Below are 14783 nucleotides of genomic sequence, written 5' to 3'. Positions count from 1 at the left end.
GGGATCCCACCGCCCAGAAACCGCGGATCCGCAGCTCAGTCCCACCCCGACGTCCCCACTCAGCGTCCCCATAAAACGTCCTTATTCCGGTGTTCCCGTCCCCATGCCCCCATCCCATTATCACACCCCAATGTCCCCATCCTCGTGCCCCCACCCCGTATCTCCCACCCCGTCGTCCCCACGCCTCATTCACGTTCCAATCCCAATGTCCCCATTCCAGTGTCCCCATCCTCACATCCCCATCTCAATGCCCCCCCCCGTCCTCCATCCCCATGTTCCCATCCAAATGTCCTTGTCCCAATGTCCCCCCCCATGTCCTCCATCCCAATGTCTTTGTCCCAGTATCTCCACCCGTGTCCCCCCCATGTCCTCTATCCCAATGTCCCTGTCCCGATATCTCCTCCCCAATGTCCCCACCCCAATGTCCCCCCCCACGTCCTCCATCCTAATGTCCCTAATCCCAATATCTCCATCCCAAAGTTCCCACCCCAATGCCACCATTCCAATATCCCTGTCCCCATATCCCCACCCCCAACATCCCCATCCCAATGTCCCATGCATGTCCCCACCCCAACGTCCCCCCCACGTTCCTGTCCCCATAACACAGTGACCCCCCCCACTGGTGACCCCCACGCTCCCTTTGCATATCTTTATTGGGTCAAAGTTACAGAATGGGGGGGAGAGGGGAAAATAAAAACCAAAAATAAATTAGCCCAGCACCCCCCCCCCCCAGGGGTGCCCCCCCATCTGTCCGTCTGTCCACCCGGGGGGGAGGGGTTTACGTACAGTGTGCCGTCCATCTGTCCATCCAGCCGTGTCAGGGTTGGGGGGGCACCGCGCCCCCCCCCTCAGAGCCCCCCCGCTGCCCCCCCCGTCAGTCCTCAGTGATGCCCTTTGCACGCAGCTCCTCCTGCACGCGGCTCAGATATGTGGGGTCGGGGTACCCGAACCTGGGGGGTTGGGGGGGATTTGCGGGGGGGGGGGGGGCGTCACACCACTCTGCCCCCCAACTGCAACGGCTCCACACCCCCCAGCTCCCCCCACCCCCAACCCACAGCCCCTTCCCACCCTACGGATCCCCCCCCCAGCTCCCCCCACCCCACAACTCCCCTCCCCTATCAAACACCTACCCCCCCCCACTCCATGGCTAAGCCCCCACCCACAACTTTCCACATCCCAAAGCTCTCCCTACCCCCAGCCCAGCTCCCCACACCCACCCCCCTCACCCCACAGCCACCCCAGCTCCCCCCACCCCACAGACAATGAATTCATCCCAAAGCTCCCCCCACCCCACAGCCAGCTGCTCACCCCAGTTTTCCCCTCTCCACCCCAATTCCCACCTACAGATACACCCCACCCCACAGCCCCCTTCCACCCCACAGCTCTCCCCCCTTCACCCCACGCCCCCCCTCACCCCACAACTCCCCTCACCTCACAGTTCCCTCCACCCCACACCTCCACCTCTCTCCATCCCACATCTGCTCCCTTCACCCTACACCCCCACCCCACAGCTCCCTCCATCCCACACCTACCCCTCCTCACCTCACCCCACAACTCCCAACTCTCACTCCACAACTCCCCTCACCCCACTCCTACCCCCGTTTACCCCACCCCACAGCTCCCCCTTCACCCCACAGCCCCCTCACCCCTATCCCACATCTACACCCTTCATCCCACAACTCCCCTCACCCTACAGCCCTCTCCACCCCACACCTACCCCCTTCAACCCACATCCCCACCCCACAGCTCCCCCCATCCCACAGCTGCCACTCCTCACCCCCCACCCCACACTCCCCCTCACCCCATAGCCCTCTCCATCCCACACCTACCCTCTTCACCCCACAGCTCCCCCCATCCCACACCTCCCCCCCTCACCTCATCTCCCCTCACCCCACACCTCCCACCCCACAGCCCCCTCCATCCCACACCTACCGCCCTCACCCCACCCCACAGCTGCCCCCCCTCACCCCACAACCTCCCACCCCACGCCTACCCCCCCTTCACCTCACAGCTCCCCCACCCCACACTTCCTCCCTCCCCCCACCCCACAGCTCCCCCCCTCCCCCCACCCCTACTCCCCCTTCAACCCACAGCTCCCCCACCCCACCCCTACTCCCCTCACCCCCCGTCGCCCCACAGCCCTCTCCATCCCACACCCACCCTCTTCGCCCCACGCCCCCCTTTCAGCCCCCTCCCTGGCCTCCCCCCGCCCCCTTTCAGCCCCGCACGCCTACAGCTGCGGCCCCCCGGAGCAGTTGGTTTTGTGGTGGATGTCGTTCCAGGTGATGACGTTGGCCCGCCCGGTGGTCATGGAGGTGCCCACGGTGAAGGTGAGGCGCTGCTCGAACGCCTTTCGGAACAGCCCCAGCACTTTGTTGCCCTCGGGGCAGTCGGGCAGGTAGGCCACGCGCGTGGTGCCGGGGTACCGCACCCCCGGGTTGGGGTGCTCCGCCTGGGGGCACAGGGGGCACCCGCCTGGGTGAGGGGGCACCGCGGGGAGCCGGGGGGAAACTGGGGGGGAGTCGGGGGCGCCCGTGGGGCTTGGGGGCACCTGGAAGAGGTGTGGAGGTCCCAGGGGTCACCTAGCCAGATGCAGGGGCAACCAGAGGGGTTTGGGGGGCAGCTGAGGGGAAGTTGGGGTCACCCATGGGGGATTTGGGGGCACCTTAGGGTTATCTATTTGGGTGTGGGGGCAACTAGGGGGCTTGGGGGGGGAACCTGGAGGAGAGCTGGGGGCATCCATGGGGGTTTGGGGGCACCTGGAAGAAGTTTGGGGGTCCCAGGTGTCACCAATTTGGGTGTGCGGGCACCCATGGGGGCATGGGGGGAATTGAGGGGGCCTGGGGGCACCAGGAGGGTGTTGGGGAGGCTATCAGGACGGGTCTGGGATGTCTGTGGGGGGTTTGGGGGCACCTGGGGGTCACCTATCCAGATGTGGGGGCAACCAGACGGGTTTGGGGGGCAATAGAGGGGAAGTTGGGGTCACCCATGGGGGGTTTGGGGGCACCTGGAAGAGGTTTGGGGGTCCCAGGTGTCACCAATTTGGGTGTGGGGGCACCCAAAGGGATCTGGGGGGCAACTAGGGGGAGTTGGAGGCACCCATGGGGGCTTGGGGGGAATTGAGGGGGCCTGGGGGCTCCAGGAGGGGAATGAAGGCACCAGGAGGGGGTTGGGGAGGTGATCAGGAGGGTCTGGGGTGTTCGTGGGGGGTTCAGGGGCACCTGGGGGTCACCTATCTGGGTGTGGGGGCAACCAGGGGGGCTTCGGGGGGGGAGAGGTTTGGGGGTCCCAGGGATCACCTGTTTCATTGTGGGGGCACTCAGAGGAATTTGGGAGGCAACTGGGGAGAGTTGGGGGCACCCATGGGGGTTTGGGGGCACCTGGGGGTCTATTTGGGTGTGAGGGCAACTAGGGAGCTTTAGGGGGTCCCAGGGACCCATCTGCATATGGGGGTACCCAGAAGAATTTGGGGTCAGCCAGGGACAGCGTGGGGGGGGCACCGAGGGTTCACCCTGGGTCACAGCCCCCCCCCATCCTACAGCCCAGGATGCCATTCTACCCCCTGTGTCCCCACCTCCCGACCCCTCCATCCCCACAACAGCCCAGACCCCCACTCTTCCCCCCTGTACCCTCACCCCATGACCCCCCATGACCCCCATCCCCCCCCACACTCCAGACCTCCACTTTCCCCCCCTGTACCCCACCCCTCACCCCGTGCCCCCCTCCATCCCACTCCACGACCCCCATCCCCCCCAACAACCCAGACACCCCCGTGCCCCTCACCCCATGCCCCCCTCAACCCAGACCCCCACTCTTCCTCCCCGTACTCCCACCCCTCACCCCGTGTCCCCCTCCATTCCACTCTATGAACCCCCACGACCCCCAGCCCCCCTCCATCCTCCTCTTGCCCCCTCCCCATCGCCCTACGACCCTCCCCTGTCCCCCGTCACCCCGTGCCCCCCTCCATCCCACTCCATGACCCCCCATCCCCCCCCACACCCCAGACCCCCACTCTTCCCCCCTGTACCCCCTTTTACCCCATATCCCCCTCCACGACCCCCATCCCCCCCAACAGCCCAAACTCCCCCGTGCCCCCCACCCTGTGACCACCCTACAATGCCACTATCCCCCCTGACACCCCAGACCCCACTCTTCCCCCCCATACCTCCACCTCTCACCCCATCCCCCTCCCCACACCCCTCTTCCCCCCACGCCCCCACCCCATGACCCCCCTCATACCCCATGTCCCCCTCCATGACCCCCATCCCCCTTAACAGCCCAGACACCCCTGTGCCCCTCACCCCATGACCCCCAACCCCCCCCGACCTGAGACCCCCACTCTTCCCCCTGTGCCCCCACCCCTCACCCCATGACCCCCCTCATCCCCCGTATCCCCCTCCATCCCACTCCACGACCCCCATCCCCCTTAACAGCCCCAACACCCGTTGCCCCTCACCCCACGCACGACCCCTAACCGCCCCTCACCCCAGACCTCCACTCTTCCCCCCCACCCCTCACCCCACGCCCCCCCCGACTCCCTATCCCCAGACCCCACTCCTCCCCCCGTGCCCCCACCGCTCACCCCACGACCCCCCACCCCCCCCCACCCCAGACCCCCACTGTCCGCCCCGTGCTTCTCACCCCACGCGTGACCCCTACCCCCCCTCACCCCAGACCCCCACTCTTCCTCCCACCCCGGACCCCACTCTCCGCCCCGTGCCTCCACCTCTCCCCCCGCCCCCCCACTCCCGGCCCCGCGCCCTTACCCCCTGCACGCCGGGCGGGAACACGTATTGGATGACGATGGTCCCGTACCGCTCGTAGCCCGGCAGCGGCAGCGCGGCGTCGCGGCTGACCAGCATGCGGCCGTCGTGGGGCTGGTTGCCCACCAGCCGCCCGTAGAAGCGGCCGCACACCGGGCACGCCGTCTTCACCTGCAGCGCCCGCGCGATGCAGGCGGCGCAGAACGAGTGCCGGCAGTGCTCCAGCGTCTTCCTCTGCTCGATGTCCCCGAGGCAGATCGGGCACTGCCGCTCGCCCTCCTCCTCCTCGCCGCCCCCCCCGCCCCCCATCGCGTACGGGGCGGCCGCCCCCCCCCCGCCGCCGCCCGGCGCGGAGCGCTGCTGCGCCTTCTTCAGCTCCTTCTCGGTCTCCTTGAGCAGCGCCTTCAGCGCCTTCCTGGCGGGGCACAGCCGGCCCGGCGTCCCGCCCGCGTTCGGCGCGGCGCTGAGCTGCAGCACGACGATGTCGGACGCCTCGGCGTCCACGCGCACGCGCACTCGCGCCTCGTCGCTCAGGCGGGCCAGCTGCGCCGCGCGCTGCGTGCGGACCGCGTCCCAGACCCGGCGCGGCACCGTCAGCCTCGTCTTGGCGCCGCCCCCGGCCGGCGGGGCGCCCCCCCCCGCGCCCCCCCCTCCCCCTCCGCCTCCCGCCCCCCCCCCACCCGGAGCCGCCGTCGCGGTGCCGCTCGTGGCCGTCGTTCCTCCGCACGCAGCCATCCTGGACAGCAGCAGCGACACTGCGGGAGGGGGGCGTGAGGGCAGGGGGGGCCGGGGACCCCCATGAACACCGCACGTACAGCCCCCCCATGTACGCCCCCATATACACCCCCATATACACCCCCCATGTACGCCCCCCATATACAGCCCCCCATATACACCCCCCCACGTACACTCCCCCATATATCTGTCCCCCCTGCATACATTTCCTTCACCCCCCCCAAAATCCAGGGGTCACGTGGTGGGGCACCCTCGTGCGTGTCCCCCTCCAGGAGATGGGGAGGGGGCGATAGGGGGGATGGCGGGGGGGGGCGTAGGGTACCCCCAAATATACCCCCCCACATGCATCCCCCCCTATATACATCCCCATCCCCCCTACCCAAAAAATCCAGGGGTCACGTGGTGGGGCAGCCTCATGTCCCCCCCCCCTTCCAGGAGATGGAGGGAGTGATGGGGAGGGGTTGGGTGCCCCCATGTACACCACCCCATATACTTCTCCCCCCACACACTTCTCCACCCATTTACATCCCCCCCCCCAAAAAAATCCAGGGGTCACATGGTCAGGCACCTCACGTGTGTCGTCCCCCCCCCCCCCCCCCCCCCAAGTACATCAGTGATATCCCCCCCCCCGGGTCAGAGATCAGAGAGAAGCCCCTCCAACCCCTGGTGCCCCCCCAGCTCAGGGGGTCCCACACCTGACTGTGCCCCCCCCACCCCAACAGAGGTGGTCACAGATTGACTTATCCCCCCCCTGCCCCCCCTCCCCACCCAGGGGTTGAGTGGTGGGGGCACCCCCCATGTCCCCCCCCAATCCAAGAGTTGGAGACAAGACCCCCCCAGCCCCATTCATCCCCAAACCCAGGGCTCAGAGATCAGACTGCGCCCCCCCCCCAACAGAGGGGTCACACACTGACTTACACCCCCCCCCACCCTCAATGTCCATCCACAGCCCCCCCAAAACCCAGGGGTCAGCTGGGGGGGTCACCCCCATGTACCCCCCCAATCCAAGATTTGGAGACCAGACTGTGCCCCTCCCAACCCTTGTGACCCCCCCCACAGGTCAAAGATCAGACCGTGCCCCCCCAGCCCTCTTGCCCTCCTCCAGCCCATGGATCAGACTTAACTGCACCCCCCCACCTCCAACCCAGGGGTCACAACCTGACTTATGCCCCCCTGCTCCCCCAAAACCCAGGGGACGAGTGGTGGGGGCACCCCCCCATGTACCCCCCCCCCCCAAAAAAAATACCCAGGGCTCAGAGATCAGACTGTGCCCCCCCCACAACCCCCAAAGACCCAGAGAGGAGGGGAGGGAGGGGTTGCATCCATTTGTGGTTTTCGATGGGGGGGGGGGGGGGGTAGTTTTCCAAAGAGGGGGGGTTCCACTTTAACAGAAGGGATCTCAATTTGGGGCTGGGGGGGGGCATTTTGAGGGGGGTCCTATGGGGAAAGGGGGTTGCCTTCCTTTTTATTCTGGGGGGGGGGGGAGGGGGGGGGTTGGATAAGAGCTCTCCTTTTGGGTTGGGGGTCCCACCTGGAGGAGGTCCCACTTTAAGGGGGGGGCATTCTTTGTGGGGGGGTCCCATTAGAGGGTGTTGCAGTTTGGAGAAGGTCCCATTTTTTTTTCTGTGGGGGGGGGGGTCCCATTTTGGGGGTGGTCCCATCTTGAGAAGAATGTCATTTTGGGGGGGTCCCATTTGGACGGGAGAGTCTGATATTGGGAGTGGGGGGGTCCCATTTTGGGGGGGGTTCCCATTTTGAGGAAGGTCTCATTTTGGGGGTGGGGGGGGTCCCATTGGGATGACAAGTCTCGTTTTGGAAGTGGGGGGGTCCCCATTTTGGGGGTGTCCCATTTGGAGGAGGTGGGGTGTGGGGGGGTCCCGTTTTGGGGGAGGGTTCCCATGTGGGGTGGGGGGCTCCACTTGGATGGGGGGGTCCCATTTTGGAGGGGGGGGTCCTATTTGGAGGACAGCCCCCTTTTGGGGGGGTCCCATTGGATGAAAGGCCCCAGCTTTGGGGGGGGCGCATTCTGAGGAAGGTCCCGCTTTGGGGGGGTCCCCATTTTAGGGGTGGGGTCCCAGTTTTTTGGGGGGGGGCACCCACCTGGTGAGCCCATGGGGCGCAGCGGCAGCGGAGGACGCGGGGGTTCAGCGCGGGCCGCTCCCGGGGGCTGCGGGGGGGGTGGCGAAAAGGGGGGGGGGTCACGGCACCACCCCCCCCCACGCGCCCCCTCCCCACCCCGCTGCGCGGCCCTACGACGGCAAAGCGGCCCCCCCCCGTTTTTCCTATCGCGACAACCCCCCCCCCGCCACCCCCCCGCGCTGTACGGGGCTGCGGGTCCCCCCCCACGACCCCCCCCCGGACCCCCGGCCCGCCCTCACCCCGCGGCCGCTTCATGGCGGGGGCGGCCCAGCCCGGAGCGGAGCGGCGTCGCGCAGCATCACGTGACCGAGCGGGGCGGGGCCGCCATGGCAACGGGGGCGCGGACCATGGCAACGGTGCGAAGTATCGCGAGAGGATGAAGGACGGGTGCGAGTACCATGGCAACGGTGCGAAGTATCGCGAGAGGACGAAGGACGGGAGCGAGTACCATGGTAACGGTGCGAAGTATCGCGAGAGGATGAAGGGGGGGGCGGGCACTATGGCAACGGCGGGTGATGGAAAGGGGGGGAGGAACCGGAGGGGCTGGGGGGAGAGTCCGGTAACAGAACAAAGCCGGCGACAGTTCAATAATTTATTTCAGTGTCCGGTGGGGGGGCCCTGGGGGGGCACCCTGCTGGTAACGGAGCTTTGGGGGGGGGGGGGGGGGGTGTTTGATAGCTGACCCCCGGGTCCCATTGGTACTTGGGGGAGGGGGGAACTCAGAATAGGGGTCAGCCCCCCCCCCCCTCTCCTGACCACCTCAGCGCAGCCCACCTCCCTCTACCACCTCTACCAGCAATTAGTGTTTAATTACCCCCACATTGAGTGAGGGGTGCGGAGGCGGGGGGGAGCCCCAATATTATTGCATGCCTCCCCCCCCCGCTGCCCCCCGCCTCCTTGAAGTTAAGGCACTTGAGAAGCAAACCCAGAGACCGGGGGGGGGGGGGGGGGGAAGAGGCTCACTTGGAGGGGGGGGGGCAAAGTCCCAGGATGAAGATGGGGGGGAGGGGGGGGGCTCTGGTCCCGGAACATGGAGGGGGCGGGGCGGGGGCTGGCCCTGAGGTGGGGGGGCGGGGGGGTTCGCTAAGCAAAGATGTTGGTGATGAAGTCGAGGAAGCGCTTGGCGTACTGCTCCGGGTGCACCGTGGAGATCTCAGCCCCTGCCTGGATGGGGGGAGGGGGAACAGCAGTGAGGACCCCCCCAGAGGGGCACAGCGGCTCCTCCAGAGCCCCCGGAACCCCCCCAAAATTCCCCAAGGACCCCTTTCAAATCCCCCCCCCCTTCTTGTCTCCCCCCATTGTCACCCATCACACTCCCCCCCAGAAAAAATCACCACAGCCCCCACACCTCCAATTCATCAAGGACAACCCTTCCCCCCCCCCTCCAATTTACCTGTGATTCCTCACATGGCCACTCCCATCCACTTCCCCATTTACCACCCTCCCGAACACCATAACCCCCAGCCCTCCAATTCACCAAAGCCCCCCCCAGTTTCACTTCTGATGGCCCCAACAGCAGCTTCCCCCCGTATACAAAATACACCCCAGCTCTCCTCCCTCTGCTGCCCACTCCAACAGCGAGGAAATAACCCTTCACCCCCAATTTTTTTCACAGGGAGGGGGGAGGTTGGAGAGGTGTCCCAGCAGCACCCCCCCCCCATGAGTTTTTTTTTTGGGGGGGGAGGGGGGGGCTCACCCCATGCTTCACGGTCTTGGCAGCGTGCGCTGCCTTCTTGCGGGCGTCGTACTGCGTCAGCACATCGATCAGCCCCATGAAGTACACCTCCTTCCGGGGGGCTCCTTGGGGGGGGCACAGGCTGGGGGTCAGCCCCTATAACGCCTCCCCCCCCCCCCCCCAAATCCCCACTACAACTCCCTACAGTGACATTGCCCCCTACCAAATCCCTCCCTCCCCCAAAATTCCCATCACAAATCCCCCCCCAGGCCTGTATGGTGACCCCCCCCCACGCCCAAATCCCATGACAATCCTCACCCCAAATCTCCCCCCACCCTAAATTCCCCCACAGCTCTCTATGGCAACTCCCCCTCCACCCCCAAACCTCCACCCCAAATCGCCAAGTGAGTCCCTTATGGTGACCTTCCCCAAACTCCCATACCCTAACCCCTCCCCCCCCCACTGCAGCCCCCTACAATGACCCCCCCACCCCAAATCCCGGGGTCTGCCCCCTATAGTGACACCCCCTCCCACAAATCTAGCGTCCAAGGGAGACCTTCCCCACTCCCAATCCCCGGGTGAATGCTTTATGGTGACCCCCCACCCCAAATCCCGGGGTCAACCCCCTATTAGTGACTGCCCCCTCCCCCGTCCCTTACAGTGACCACTCCCCACTCCAAAGTCCAGGGTCAGCCCCTTATAGTGACAACCCCGACCCTCACCCCAAATCCCCCCCCAACCCCTAATGCAAGCCCCCCCACCTCAAATCCTCACCCCAGCTCCCAGGAGCGACCACCCCCACCCCAAATCCTTTCAGCCCCAGGGAGCCCACAGGCGGATGAGGCCCCTATGGCGACGCTCCCCCCCATCCCAAATCCCCGCTCCAGTTCCCAAACCCCACCCACCCCCTATGGCGGATCTCCCCCCCCCCAAATTTCTCTCCCCCCCCCACTCCTCACCCTCAGCACTGCGGATGGCGTAGACGTCGATGGTGGGATCGAATTCCCCGGGCCCGGGGGGGCGATGGCAGTTGAAATACGCCCCGATGCCCTCTGGAGAAGTGCCATAGGACCCAGCCGTGCCCCCCCCGTCATCGCCACCCCCCCCGCCGCCCCCCTCCTCTTCCTCCCCGTCCTCCTCCTCCTCAGGCGCTGGCCGTCCTGCCTCGTGGATGCCCAGCAGCAGGCTGTAATCCATGATCTTCAGCTGCACCAAGAACTGCAGGGAGGGGGAGAGGGAGGGGGGGAGCACAGCCATGTGAGAGGTGCCCCCCCCCAAATTCCCTCTGCCACCCCCCTAAGCCCCCCACTCACCTCCACGTCCCTCTTGAGCTTCTCCATGAAGTCCCGCTTGTCCTCCTCACCCACATAAACCTTCTCGCTCTTATTCAGGAAGTCCACGTCCTTCAGCGTGGGCAGCTCCTTGCCCTGGTGGTTGGGGGGGGACACATGTGAGGCAGCCCCCCCCACCCCCAAACCCCCATCCCACATCCCCTTCTCTGGGGGGGGGAGCATCCAACCCCTCCACCCCCCTCACTCCATTCATTCCCAGATCCCTCCCTTCACCCCCATTCATTCACTCATTCATTCTGCCCCTCCCCCTCCCCCCCCATTCATTCATTTTGGGTCTCCCCCACTCAGCCCCATTCATTTCAGAGCTCCCCCCACCACCTCAGCCCCATTCATACTTTTTGGGGTTCCCCCCCACCCCCATTCATTCATTCATTCTGCAGTTCCCCCTCCCAGCCCCATTCATTTTAGGGCTCCCCCCCCACCCATTCATTCATTGTGGGGCTCCTCCCCCCCCCATCCCTATACCTCCATTCTATACTCCCACCACTCAGCCCCATTCAATTCACTTCCCCCCCCCCCCAAGCCCCATTTATTTATTTTGGAATCCCCCCTCCCTCCACTCATTCATTCTGAGCTCTGCCCCCTCAGTCCCATCCATTGCCTCTTGGGCTCCTCCCCCCCCTCAGCCCCATTCATTTCAGGGCTTCCCCCCCACCCCATCCATTCCCCCCCCCCCCCATTACTCCTCAATTCACTCTGGTGCTTCCCCCCACCCAAGCCCCATCCATTCATCCTGTGCCCCCCCAGCCCCCATCACCCCCATCCATTCATCCATTCTGTGCCCCCCCATCCCCCACCCCTCCATCCATTCACTCTGGTGCTTCCCCCCCCAGCCCCATTCATTCATTCCGTGCCCCCCCTCCCCACATTACCTTTTCTTTATCACTTGCTTCTCGCGACACCAGCGAGCCCTGTGTGCGCATCAGAGGGGGGGAGAAACAGATAAAGTGAGGGGGCGTGGGGCCGGCTGGGGGGGGAGGGCTGCGTGAGGGGGGGGGCGTCGAGCTGGGGGCCCCCCCGTTACCTTCAGGTCGTACTTCCTGTGCACGGGCAGCCGGTGGCTGAAGGTGTTTCGCATGGCCAGCAGGTAGCTCTCCTCGCTCTCCACGCTGGCGCGGTACATCCCCAGGAACTGAGGCAGCAGAGTGCTGCCGTGGCACTGCACCACGTACTGCGGGGGTGGGGAAGGCAGGGGGCACAGCAGTAAGGCTCCCTCCCCTTCTTTTGCGTTCTGCCCTCCCCCTTCCTGCAGATTCCAGTACCTGGTGGTAGTGGGACAGCAGCCCGTGCACGTCGGCCACGTCTTCGCTCGACAGCTCCTTCACCACCAGCGTGCGGTCGTAGGACAGCAGCAGGCGGCGGTCGCCGTCCTCGGCGTGGGGGGGGCTGCGTGTCAGAGACACCTGGGGGGGTGGAGGGGGCAGTTATTGCTGGGGTGGCTGTCATTGCTGGGGGGAGTGTTGGGGAGGGCAGCGGAACGCCAGGTAGCGGTGGGGGGTGGGGGATGGAGCCCACCTGGTAGTCCTGGTCGTCGATGCCGAAGCGCTCGCGGAGGTTGCGGAAGACCTGGGGGCAGTACTCCTTGAATTTGAAGTGGCTGGGGAGGTGCTCCCTGGGAGGGGGGCACAGTGGGTCAGTGACCCTTTGGGTCCCCCCCGTTCCACATCCACTGGATGCATCCCAACATCCCCACCCCAAGAGGACGCCCCCCCCCCTCCCCTCAACATCACCCCCAGACCTCTCCATCCTCCAAGCCCCCTCCATTTCCCTGGAGCCCCCCCATCCCTTAACGTCCCCCCCAGCATCCACCATTCCCCCACCTCCCAAAGGTCCCCCCGTACCCCTCGAGTGCCCCCACCCCTTGGGGACCCCCCCCATGTCCCCCACACCCCCCATCCCCGAATCTCTGCCATATCCCTCAAGCCTCCCCCCCTATCTTCCCTTACAAACCCCCTCCCCGCCCCGCCCCCACTACTGTGCTCTTTTTTAGGGGGGCGGGGGGGGTGGAGCGCACACCCATCACCCTCAACCCCATCCCCACTTCGGGACCCCTTTGGGCGCCCCCCCCGCTCACCGGTTGAAGAGGTGGTTGTTCACTTTGATTTTGGAGCTGGCCTTGAAGTCGTCGGGCAGCAGCATGACGGGGGGGGGCACCTGGCTCAGCTCGTTGATCTGCGGGGATGGAGGGGGGGGTTAGGGTCTCCCGGCCCTGAGACCCCCCCCCAAAGCGCCTGGGGACCAGCGATGCGGTACGGGGGGTCGCGGGGAACCCAGGGCCCGGTGGAGCCGGTTGGGCCTGGGGCCGGTCCCGTTACCGCCGGGCCGCACCTGGTGGTTGACGCCCCAGGCCAGCACGGCTAACAGCGGATCGGCCGCCCGCGGCACCTTCACCCGCTGCGGCACGAAGCGCTTCTGCTTCTTTTTGGTCTTGGTGCGCGGTGCCGCCGGTCCCGCCGCCGCCGCCGCCGCCGCCATGGCCGCCCGATTCCGCCCGCCCCACTTCCGCCCGCCCCGCCGAGGCGACGGAAGCGAGCGGCCCGGGACCGGAAGTTGTCCCCTTCGCGCGCCCCTTGCAACCTCAATACGCATGCGCAGAGCTGCCCTGAGTTGAGTCACGTGGTACATCACGTGGTGCCCTGCGGTGCTCTCCCTAAAGGGGTCCGGGTACTTCCTGTGCGCTCCTATGGGGTTCCGTGCTCTCTTACAGGGTTTCGTGCTCTTCCCATGAGGATCTGTGCGTTCTTATAGGGTTGGTGCGCTCCTGTAGGGTTCCATGTTCTGCGGTTGGGTTTCATGTGCTTTCTGTAGGGTTCTGTGCCTTCCTATAGTGTCCTGTGCTCTCCTATGGGGTTCTGCCTTCCCATAGGGTTCTATGTGCTTTCTGTAGGGATCCATCTGCTCCTATAGGGGTCCATTGTAGGGTTCCACATTCTCCTATTGTGTGCTCCTATAGGGAATGACGATCTCCTATGGGGATCTGTGGGCTCCTATAGGAGTCCGTGTTTTCTCATATAGGGCTCTGTGTTCTGCTATAGGCGCCCATGTGCTCCTGTGGGGGTCTGTGTGCACTTACGGGGTTCTGGGTGATCCTTTAGGGTGTTGTGCCTGTGCACTCCTAAAGGGTTCCAAATACTCTCTATAAGGGTCTGGGTGTTCCTATATGGATCTGTGTTCTCCCATAGAGTTCTGCGTGCTCCTATAGGGTTCCATGTGCTTTCTATAGGATCCCGGGTGCTCCTATAGGGGCCTGGGTACATCCTGTCGGTGTCTGTGTGTTCCTATAGGGGTCCGTGTGCTCTCTATATGGATCCATAGGCTCCCTACAGGGAGTGTGTGCTCTTTGGGGTCCATGTGTTCCCTCCAGGAGTCCTATGAGGTCTGCGTGCGCCCTGTGGAATCCTACAGGGGTTGCTGTGCTCTCCATAGGGTGACGTATTCCCCACAGAGGTCCCTATACGGCTCTTTACTCTCTCTATGGGGTGTCCACGTAATCCCTATGGGCGCTGTGTGCTCCCTGTATGGCACATATGCTACCCATATGGTGCCTTATAGGCCCTATATTCCCTGTGTGCCCCTATAGACCCCCTGAGCTCCCCAAAGGGCCCCCTATGTCCCCTATAGGCCCTGTGTGCCCCCCTATAGGGTGCCCTATGCACCTATAGGCCTTGTGCCCCCCCCATGGGACCTATGGGTCCCATGTGCCCCCTATAGACCCCATGAGCTCTCCACAGACCTCCCCCTGCCCCCTATAGGTCCCATGTGCCCACTATAGGGTGCCCTATGCCCCCTATAGGCCCTGTGCCCCCTTTAGGCTCTGTGTGCCCCCTATAGGCCTCATGTTCTTCCTACAGGGATCCCTGTTCTCCCTATAAGGCCCGTGTGTCCCCCTATAGGGTGTCCCGTTCCCCCTATAAATCTTGTGTGCCCCCTATAGGTCTCACGCTCCCCCCCCATAGGACTCCATGCGCCCCTATAGGCTCTATGCCCCCTACAGGCACTGTGTGCTCCCCATAGGGTGTCCCATTCCCCCTATAAGTCCCGTGTCCCCTACAGGCCCCATGATCCCCCCCATAGGACTCCATGTGCCCCTATAGGATCTCTGCCCCCTGTAGGCTCTGT

General features: G+C 65.0%; 2 protein-coding genes across 3 annotated transcripts; both read right to left on the bottom strand.

Annotated features, from left to right (window-relative positions):
* Positions 1 to 613: 613 nt before the first annotated feature.
* On the bottom strand, positions 614 to 7985 carry DTX3 (deltex E3 ubiquitin ligase 3). Of its 2 annotated transcripts, XM_090128416.1 has the most exons (5): positions 7877 to 7985; positions 7599 to 7665; positions 4767 to 5518; positions 2235 to 2452; positions 614 to 950 (listed from the first exon to the last, which is right to left on the bottom strand). In XM_090128416.1, the coding sequence occupies exons 2-5, from the start codon at positions 7609 to 7611 to the stop codon at positions 875 to 877; spliced, it is 1059 nt and encodes a 352-aa protein (XP_089984542.1). In that variant the 5' UTR covers positions 7612 to 7665; positions 7877 to 7985; the 3' UTR covers positions 614 to 874. The 2 variants fall into 2 exon arrangements, with proteins under 2 accessions (XP_089984542.1, XP_089984541.1); XM_090128415.1 differs by lacking the exons at positions 7599 to 7665; positions 7877 to 7985 and having other exon boundaries at positions 615 to 950; positions 4767 to 6089.
* A 687-nt stretch (positions 7986 to 8672) lies between these two features.
* Positions 8673 to 13139, bottom strand: PIP4K2C (phosphatidylinositol-5-phosphate 4-kinase type 2 gamma). The gene is made up of 10 exons (XM_090128340.1): positions 12993 to 13139; positions 12739 to 12836; positions 12180 to 12276; positions 11927 to 12067; positions 11689 to 11835; positions 11537 to 11575; positions 10626 to 10739; positions 10272 to 10530; positions 9334 to 9437; positions 8673 to 8801 (listed from the first exon to the last, which is right to left on the bottom strand). Exons 1-10 carry the CDS (start codon positions 13137 to 13139, stop codon positions 8721 to 8723), a joined length of 1227 nt encoding a protein of 408 aa, XP_089984466.1. The 3' UTR covers positions 8673 to 8720.
* Between the last annotated feature and the right edge of the window lie 1644 nt (positions 13140 to 14783).

The sequence above is a fragment of the Phasianus colchicus genome, chromosome 33 (genome assembly GCF_987193195.1).
Source record: "Phasianus colchicus chromosome 33, bPhaCol1.hap1.1, whole genome shotgun sequence".
NCBI classification, from domain to species: Eukaryota; Metazoa; Chordata; class Aves; order Galliformes; family Phasianidae; genus Phasianus; species Phasianus colchicus.
The sequence above is the reverse complement of the archived record's forward strand: the minus strand, read 5'-3'. Positions and strand labels throughout refer to the sequence as shown.